The sequence below is a fragment of the Gossypium hirsutum genome, chromosome A06 (assembly GCF_007990345.1).
Source record: "Gossypium hirsutum isolate 1008001.06 chromosome A06, Gossypium_hirsutum_v2.1, whole genome shotgun sequence".
In the NCBI taxonomy this organism is placed as follows: domain Eukaryota; kingdom Viridiplantae; phylum Streptophyta; class Magnoliopsida; order Malvales; family Malvaceae; genus Gossypium; species Gossypium hirsutum.
The window spans coordinates 126128692-126138736 of record NC_053429.1 but is presented as its reverse complement, the minus strand read 5'-3'; the positions used below and the strand labels follow the sequence as shown (position 1 = coordinate 126138736).

Here is a 10045-nt window from a genome sequence, read left to right as displayed (position 1 = left end):
CTCGTGTTTTAAACGGATCACGATTAAATGCTAAATTGAATTCGTATTTTTGAAAATTAAGACGACACCTGTTTAACAAAGATACCAATTTTGGACGTCACGAGGGTGCTAATACCTTCCTCGTGCGTAACCGACTCCCGAACCCTATTTTTCTCTGGATTTTCGTGTAGACCTAAACCCGGCCTTCATTGTTGTTCAAGAATAAATTTTCTTTTCTAAAAAGATGATTTATAAGGTATCCGATCACACCTAGAAAAAAAGATCGGTGGCGACTCCCTTTTTTAATAAAATCGAAATTCAGTTTTTAAATTTTCAAATAATCGCCTCAACTAGCAACCGAAGTAAAAATTTTACGTCGCTACAGTCTCTTTGTTATAATGACTCGATTAAATTAGTCTCTCTATTATTAAATGAATAAATTTAAACTCTATACCATTAAAATATAAAATAAGGTGAAATTTGAAAAGAAATAACATTTACCCTTTAAAATATTTCGCAAAGCAACAACAAATGGAACCGAAGAAACAACAGTGGATGTAATGAGGATGATGAAAGACAAGAAACAACATTGGTGTGTAGTGTATGAAAAGTAAGCAAAAAAAAGAAATGGTTTGAATTAGGGTCCATACGGGATTGAGTCACTGTGCACCTTCTAAGCCATTTATATACACATTAACATATATATCTTTAACGTGGAAAATAAGAGGCTTCCATGGAAAATATCAAGTAAGTAAACCATTTAAGGGACGAGTGGAAAGAGTCTGTAATTTAAACAAATCATCATGAATAGGGGAGGGGGGGAGTCCATAATTGATATCTAGTTAAATAATATCAATTGTTTTATTAAATCCGGACGTAAGCGGTGGGTTAATTGATATTGTCTCACATCCAAATTAAAATTACTAAAGTTGGGAAAAAAAAGTAAACCATTTAAAGGATGAATGGACCCTTTGTGGAATGAGTTTCTTGGAAGCATGAGGGGGCTAATCATTTTTTTAATTTTATTTATTTTTTAGATCATAATTTTCTAATAATAGCAACTAATTAATTTTATATAAAATAATTCAATGAATTCATCCGATTAATATATAACTAAATTTTAAATATAAATTTTAAATATAAATTTATGAGTTTCTGTTTGTCAAAAATCAACTCATATTACGAGAGGTGAGTTGAGCCTCAATATACGCTGAGGTAATTTCAATTTCTGTCTTTAATTTCTGTTTTTCAAAAATCAACTCATATTGCGAGAGGTGAGTTGAGCCTTTTAATTTCTGTTTTTCAAAAATCAACTCATATTGCGAGAGGTGAGTTGAGCCTCGAGACATATTGAGGTATTTTTAGTTTTTATTTTTAAAAAATCAACTTATATTGCGAGAAATGAGTCGAGCTCAAGATCACATGCCAAGAAAAGAATAAAGATTGAAGCTGATGGAAGACACCAGATTTAGATCCCCTGAAGTTGCAGTAGAGCAGGTCAAAGTTGCAAACCTTGTCTCCCTGGAGTTGCAGTGGAACCAATCAAGGATATCAAATCTTGCCTTTCTAAAGTTACAGAAGAAAAGACCACAGACTGTAACGCCCCAATTTTCGCGAATTCTGTGAATGTTGGCATAGGTTTAATTATGTTAGTGGGCCTCTAAAAGGCCCAAGCTTAAGATAGAACCCGATAATTTTAGTTAATTTTTGTTCCATAAGAAAAAGTTAGTGAAATTATGAAATAGGACCTATGTGAAAATGTTTGAAAATGCTATAGGCTAATTTGTAGTGGCCAAATAAATAATAGTGCAAAATAGGAGGATTTGCATGTCAAATTCCCCACTTTTAATGTAGTGGCCGGCCAAGGTGATGGATAGTTGATAATGTATGCATTTTAGCATTTTAATAGTTAATGGATGATGGGCATGGTAAGCATTATGGGCATATTTTTATTGGAATTATGGCATGAGTATGGCACAAATATTAGTATATCATTTATGTGTCATAAAATGTTGAGTGATAAGAATAACAAAAGGGAGTAAATGAAGGTTTTTGTTCATTCTTTGTTCTTCATAGCCGAATTTGAGAGAGAGCAAATAGGGGAGGAAACCCTTGAATATTTGGTCACTAGGAGGGGGAAAAATTGAAGGTAAGTTCTTGGTACTTTGCTTCTATCTTGATGTTCATGAGTTCTTCTTGATTCTACCCTAACTCATGAAGAATATTTTGGTTTTTGGTTGTTGTTTCATGTTCTTTTGATGAAAAATGGAAGATAGGTGAAGTTGAGCCAAACAAATGAGCATGCATGTGCCTTAGATGCTAAGGGGAAAAATCGGCTAACATGTTGTGCTTTAAAATGATGAAATGGAGATTATACTTAAGTAAAATCATAGATATGTGATGATTGATTGGTGATATACATGTTTAAATAACAAGCATGCAAGTTAGGTGTGAAAGAGTGATTTGGTAATAAATCTGCTTGGGACAGCAGCAGTAACGTGACTTTGGAAAATCACCAAAAATTGTGGGAGATGAATTAGAAGCTGAATAAATTATGTAATTAAATATTAATGAGTCTAGTTTCAAATGAAATAAACGAGAACATATTTTGAATTCTTTACAATGAGAAATTTGATTCGTAATGAAGAGTGGTCAGATTAGTCAAACAGTGAAACATGGGAAACTTTGAGAAAAATCTGGTATTGATTGGCCAAACCAAAAATTCTGAAAATTTTATGGATATAAGATATATGAGTCTATTTTCAGAAAAAATTAACGGCACTTGATTTGGAGTTTCGTAGCTCCATTTATAAATGATTTAGTAACTGTTGCTCAGGAAGACAGCTTGCAGTGAAATTATGATTATGTGGTAAACATTGACAAAAATTTGTTAATGAGTTGCTTATTGATTTCTTATAAGCTTACTATGATCTGTAGGTGTGGTTGGCCGAATATTGTAAGGGGTTAATACGTAGTTTGTATTTGAATAGTTAGATTAACGTGTTAGTAATCCAATTGTAGGCGGTTCGTGTGTGGATCTCGTCAGCATATCGTCGCAAACAGGTGTGTAACTAACACCCTTTTCTTAGTCTGAATCGGAAAAAGTCGAAAAGCCGAAATGCCAAAAACCGGTATTTTGTAGATTTGCGAGTGTGCGAATGCTCGTGAGGTAAATCGATTAATGTTTTTGGACTGCAAAGTGCATGATTTCTGTGCCCTCGATATTTTTAGGCTTTATGGGCCAAAATTGGAATGATGGGCCAACGGGCCCAATTCGGTAAGAACCCTCGGTACGTGATTCTGTTAGTACGTGAAAAGTAGGAATATGCATGAAAAACCCTAAAATAGATAAATTACTGAAATACCTTTAAAAATGGAAAATTTACAGTTTTACCCTAGGAGATAAATTACCAAAATACCCCTAGGGTTAAATTGACCTAAATACATGTTTGACTGTTGTTATTTACTGCATGCCATGTTGTTATTATCTGATGCATGGGATTGGGATATTGACGGAGGAAGTACTGAAAGTGGCTTGTCCACGTACTGGAGGCTTTGCCTCAATTTACTGTTAACTGAGCAGCAAGGCTGCAACTGTGGAGTGTTGGGCTGGGTGGGTTGAGCTATTCCCCACATGGAGTGTATGGCTGGTACGGGTGGAGTGTAGTGGTTGGTGGGTTGAGTAGTCTCCCCAAATGGGCTTGCATATGTTTACTGATGTTGCATGTATTTTGAAATGGGCCTATGGGCCATACTGTTATCTGAATAAGGGGCTAAAGCCCAGTTTATTGTAATCTGAAAAGGGCTCTGGCCCAGTACCACTGTTACCTGAATGGGCTTAGGCCCAATGGGCTTGAGCTGACTTGGGCTTTGAATGGGTTTTCCTTACACACTGAGTTTCCCCAAACTCACCCCTTCTTTAACCTTGCAGGTGAGCCTTGATGTGGGTAACTTGGAGCCGGAGGGGATTCAAAGTGGCCATGGTGAATACTTTTGGGTTTGAAAAAAAAAAGACTGGTTTTCTTAAGTTATTTTTAATTACTATTTAATTTTTGGGTTGTAATAAGGCCATTTTAACCTTATTTTCTTATTTGATTTTTCTGGGATTATATTATTTAAAACAACTTTAAATTGGTGGATACTAATTCAAATGGGCTAGACTTAGGGCGTGATTTCAAAACGATACTTGTTTTTTTTTTAAAATAACACGACGTCGTGAATATTCGATTTACCAAAGAAATTTCAACTTGTTATAACCAAGTGTGGCAATGGATGTGGACATGTCTAGGATTGGATCCAATCGGAGAGCTTGGTACTTAAGCAGCCTTCATGGCTCACCTCCTCTGTTATGGATACCTACCTGGTGCCCAGCTTCCATTCACTTGGTTAGTTTGACAAAAGTCGGCTTTTTAAAACACTAAAAAGGGAACACGGGTTTTTGACTTCAAAGTGGCACGTCGGATTCGGCCTTAACGTCTGGGCCGGGTTTGGGGTGCTACACAGACCCTATCTCACTGAAGCGATTGAAGAGCAAATTGAAGCTGTAGACCTCATCTTTCTGAAGCTGCATGGAAGTAGATCGAAGCCACAAATCTCACATTCTTGAAGTTACATTGGAGTAGATTGAAGCTACAAGACGTATGTCAGAAGATGCAGTGGATTGAACCAGAGCTACAGGATATGGTGGACTAAAATGAGGTTACCTGAAGAAAAGAAGGGCACCAAAGAAGTCAAAACCCGGCAAAACCAGGCAAAATTGGCTTTTCTTTATGTCTTTGCTCTATTCTCGTTACACGACAATGAGCAAAGAGGGGCAGCTGTTACAAGCCAATTTTTAACCCAAATACCCCTAACCCACTTACATTCCATCAGACCCAATACAACAAAATATTGACCCAACCTTAACCCATTCAACCCATTACAGACAACCCAATAACTAAAACCTAATTAACTAACCCAATACCTATCGGCCCATTAAACCCTTACCCAACACCTAACCCGCTAAACTAACAACTCACTAACCCATCAAAGACCTAGAGCCCAACAACAGACCCACTACCCAACTGACCCAGGCCCAATTAACCCATTGGCCTAACTAGGGTTTCAGAAAAGCTGAAACCCTAACCACCTTCTGAGCACCCCAGCGCCGCAATGTCCCATCGCCCATGCTTCTGCTACCACCTGCTCCACCGTCACCAACCACCACCTGCAAGACGAAGAGAACACGCAAACAGCAAGATCTGGAGAAAAATCCTTGTAAAAATCGCTATATAAGCCGATTAAAAGCCAAAATGAAAGGACCTTTTTTTGTTTTCGTTTTCTTTCTCTTTCGGTTAGATCTATTTGGCTATTCATACATCAATAAAAACCAGACATTTTAAACAAGATATATAGCAGAGACCAGATAGAAATAAGCAAAAAGAAAACACCAAGAACAGAAGACAAAAAATGGAAATAAAAAAAACGAAGGTGACTTTTTCGAATCGATATTTTCTTTCTTCTTTTTTTTTCGTGCTCATAATAATATACAAATACATGCATATATTTAATAAATAAAAAAACAAAAAAAATATAAATTTTTTACCTTTTCGGCCACCGTGTACGGTGGCCAGCGCCGGCGCCGGCGATGACAAACGGCGGTCGGAGCAAGACCGGCCCATGGCCGGAAATCGTCCATACCCAGACCCCCTAAACTCTTTCCTCTCTTTTTTTTTTCAAAAACACAGCTGAAATGAAAATTAGACAAAAAACTTGACTTTTATACTGTTATTGAAACGACGCCGTTTTGACCTTGAGATCCAGGGCATAAAACGACGTCGTTTTGCCCTGGATCGGGTCGATCCAACCCGCTTCGGACAAGGATCCCCGGGTTTTTGCTCTTAGGGATTATTTATGCGCGCAGTCCTTCCGCTTTTCTGGCATTTACAATCAAGTTTTTCGTTATTTTAATTTGGCCCTGAATTTTTGCATGGTTTTCAATTTGGTCCCGTTCAATACGGTACGTTTTGGAGGCTCGGGTTTATTGCGCTTTTGACCCCTCCAGTTACGCGCGTGTTATAATTTCATCATTTTCTTTTATTTCTATTACAAATCGGCCCTGAAACTTTGTTTTTATTCAATTTTATTCCTTTTTAGTTTATTTTCATTCCTTTACTATTAAATTAATTAATTTTGATATTTTCTATTATTATATTTACTATTATTTATTGCCATCTCTATTATTATTATTATTATATACTCTTATTATGTATGTATATATATTTATATTTAATATTTTTTATTTACTTTATTTTAATATTTTATTAATGTTATGTTTGCTTTTTATATTTCAATATTATCATTATTATCATTATTATTATTAATATTAGTTTATGTTTTATTATATATTTATATATTTATAATACGTATACATACTTAATATATTTGTATATACTTATGTAATATTATTACTAAGGTTTGTTATTCTAACATGTACACATCACCTAAATATTTTAGTATTATACGTATATATATATTCTTCATATATTATATACATGTGTCTTTTAATACTATACTTTATATTATTATTATGTTCAAATACTATATTATGTGTATATTTTTTCACATGTATGTTATGTACATATATTTTTTAATATTTTATATATATATATATTATCATGTATATATTTTGATATTATTAGTAATATATTTTTTATACATTATTTCGTGTATATACTTTAGTATCGTAGTTATATGTTTTTATAATATTTCATGTATATATTTTCATGCATATATTTTCTTTTACATATCGTGTGCATACTCTTTTTAATATATCATATATGCGTTTATACACAATTAGTTAGTTTTATATACTAATTTATACGTATATTTCTCATGCTATTTCATATATGTATAGTCCTTATTATTGTTATTAATACTACTATATATTTCATTATATATGTGTGTATGTATATCTAGTAGTTTCCATTATTTCATTTCAATATTATTAGTTTTTTTATATACCATTCCATGCCCATACTCTATATTATCTTTTGTATATATTCCTAGATACCATTATACTTATACAATTCTTTTTAATATCTTGTGATGTATATATTTCTAATAGCTATTATGTGCATTTTTATACCCTATATATGCATGTATATGTGTTTTTGTTACACTATGTACGTATATATATAATATGATCTTAATTACTTTATTTTAATATTATGATATTATATTTATTTTTATATTACATCATCATTTTTAGTATTATTGTTATATAATATTAGTGTATATTTTTTATATGTGTACATATATATTTGTACATAGTATCACTTTTTTTTCTTTATTTTAATATTTTTATATATATTATGTCTATGTATGTGAACTTAATATGCTTATGTATCATATTACATATATCTTTTATGTACGTTATGTATGCCTTTAATACCATACTTTTATATATTGATACGTTAATAATCTTAATGTCATTTTTATATATGAATAATCGTTGTGTTCTCGTATTTGATACTATAATTATATTTAATCTTGCATGCATGGTTAGCGTTTTAATATTATTTTCATATCTGTTATTTGCTTTAATATATTTCTAGTTCTTCCATTTATTTCGTCTCAATTTTGTTTTACATTCCTTCGAAAATCTCGTTCGTGTTTTCTAATTAATTTCAATAATCAAGGCAATGTACCGATTTAATATTAAGTCATTGAATTTTATCGCTATGTTGGATGGAATTTGTCGGCTCGTGTTAAAGACGGAACACCCTTCTAAAAAACCAAAAACTAAAATTTCTTGTCTTTTCAATCGAATCACGATTAAATCTTATATTGAACCCGTATTTTGAAAATCAAGGCAACACATGTTTATGAGATACCAATTTTGGGCGTCGCGAGGGTGCTAATACCTTCCTCACGCGTAACCGACTCCCGAACCCTACTTTTCCTCTGGATTTTGACGTGGACCCAAACTCAGCCTACTTTTGTTTTTTTTTTTTAAAACATAAATCTAATAGGTGTCCGATCACACCTAAAAAATGATCGGTGGCGACTCCTTGTTTATTTTAAAATCAAACCTCAGTTTTCAAGTTTTCAATAGATTGCCACAATTAGCGACCAAGCAAAATTTTTACGTCGCTACAGTCCCTATACTATTAAAAAAATTATATAAAGCCAAATTTAAACAAAGTTAACATTTACTATTTAAAAATATCATTCATTGTTTTAACAAAGGTATATTATTTTTGTTTGGTGTTGAATTCTAAATGAAAAAATAATAATTATGTTAGTATTAAACAATGAATGTTAACTATATTCCTATTTGGTCTTATTTAATTTTTTTTATTAATACATTTATTTTTTAATAGTTTTCTCCTGATAATAAAACTTATTTTATCACAATAAATCAGCAAAGCAGCAATAATTGGAAACTGAGGAAACAACTGTAGATACATTCAGATGAAAGACAAGAAACAATGGCACAGGAGGAGTCTCTGTTGTATATGAAAAGAATGGAAAGAAAAGATAGTGGCCCACACGGGATTGACTGACTATACACCTTATTAGCCATATGCATTAACATATGTATCTTTAATGTGGAAAAAAAGAGAGAAATAAGAGGGTTCCATGAAAATATCAATGATAAAGTTGAAAAACAAAGTAAACAATTTGAGCGATTGTGAATGAATTTCTTGGAAACATGAAGCGTTCTTTCTTTTTCTTTTAGCATATAAAGGGGTTGTGCATTGGCTACAAATGCATAAAGTGGTGAGATGGAGTTGAAATGGTTGGCCTTGGTTCTTGTAGTGTTATCCTTAGGAGCTGGGCTGTGTGATGGGTGCTTAGAGGAGGAAAGATCTGCTCTCTTCCAACTCAAACCTTTCTTTGAGTTCATTAATTATAAGTTTCAACCCAATAACTTTGAGTTAAATCCAAAAAAAGAGAGTTCATCAAATTGTTGTGAGTGGGAAAGGGTTGAATGCAACCCAATAACCGGACGAGTCACCCATCTTTTCCTTAATTATTCCGGCTACAATAAGATGGACTGGTACCTTAATGCCTCTTTGTTTCTTCCTTTTGAGGAATTACAAAGTCTTTCTTTAATTGGAAATTCCATAGCCGGTTGTGTTGTCAATCAAGGTTTATTACCTTTCAACTTTATTATGAGCATTTATTTATTTTTCTTATTCTGCATGTAAAAAAAATCATTTTAACTACTTGTTCATCATTGAAATGAAATTTTATTATTGCATCAATTTATAGTTTTGGTAAGGACTAAACTAAAAATTTACCATATTTTTTTGGAGCCAAGACCCTATCCCCTGACATTGCTAATTTACTATATTTCCTTATTCCTTGTAGGTTTTGAAAGGTTATCATTGAAATTGGACAAGTTGGAGAATCTTGACTTGAGTGAAAATTATTTCAACGATAGCATTTTAGCCTCCTTAAGTGAACTTTCATCACTCAAGTCTTTAAATCTAGCTTACAATATATTCACAGGATCAAATCCTACCAATGGTAAAAGTATTAAATTGTATATGATGCAAAACTTATCCAAGTTTAAAGTAGTTTTGTCCATTTTTTTAATACTATTGTTGACAGGTATTGAGATGTTACCAAAGCTGAACAATTTAGAAACTTTGGATTTATCTCGCAACCATTTAGGAAATAACATCCTATCACAACTAGATGGTTTTACCTCTTTAAAATCATTGGGTTTGAAGCATTGCGGACTAAAAGGAACCCTTAATATACAAGGCATGTTTCCTTTTTGAATATCATGCTTAAATTGATTAAAAAAATAGAAAGCTTATTAGTTAGTTTTTTTTATAAGGGTAAAGCAACATTTAGTCCATGAATTTAGTAATTTTTTCTTAGTCCATAAACTTTTTTGGTCCACATTAGTCCTAAAATTTAGCAATTTTTCAAGAATTTAGGTGATGACATGACACAATCTCATAGTGCCACATCATCTCATGGACCAAAGCTATGGAAAGATGTTAAATTCCAAGACTAACGTGGACAAAAAAACAATTGAAGAACCAAGTTGGAGAAAGTTACAAAATTC

The 10045-nt window shown here is 32.8% G+C and overlaps 1 protein-coding gene across 1 annotated transcript; it reads left to right on the top strand.

The window, feature by feature from the left end:
* Positions 1-8742: 8742 nt before the first annotated feature.
* Positions 8743-10024, top strand: LOC107937329 (receptor-like protein 15). Its single transcript, XM_041116284.1, has 2 exons — positions 8743-9114; positions 9337-10024. The coding sequence occupies exons 1-2, from the start codon at positions 8748-8750 to the stop codon at positions 9750-9752; spliced, it is 783 nt and encodes a 260-aa protein (XP_040972218.1). The 5' UTR covers positions 8743-8747; the 3' UTR covers positions 9753-10024.
* Positions 10025-10045: the final 21 nt, after the last annotated feature.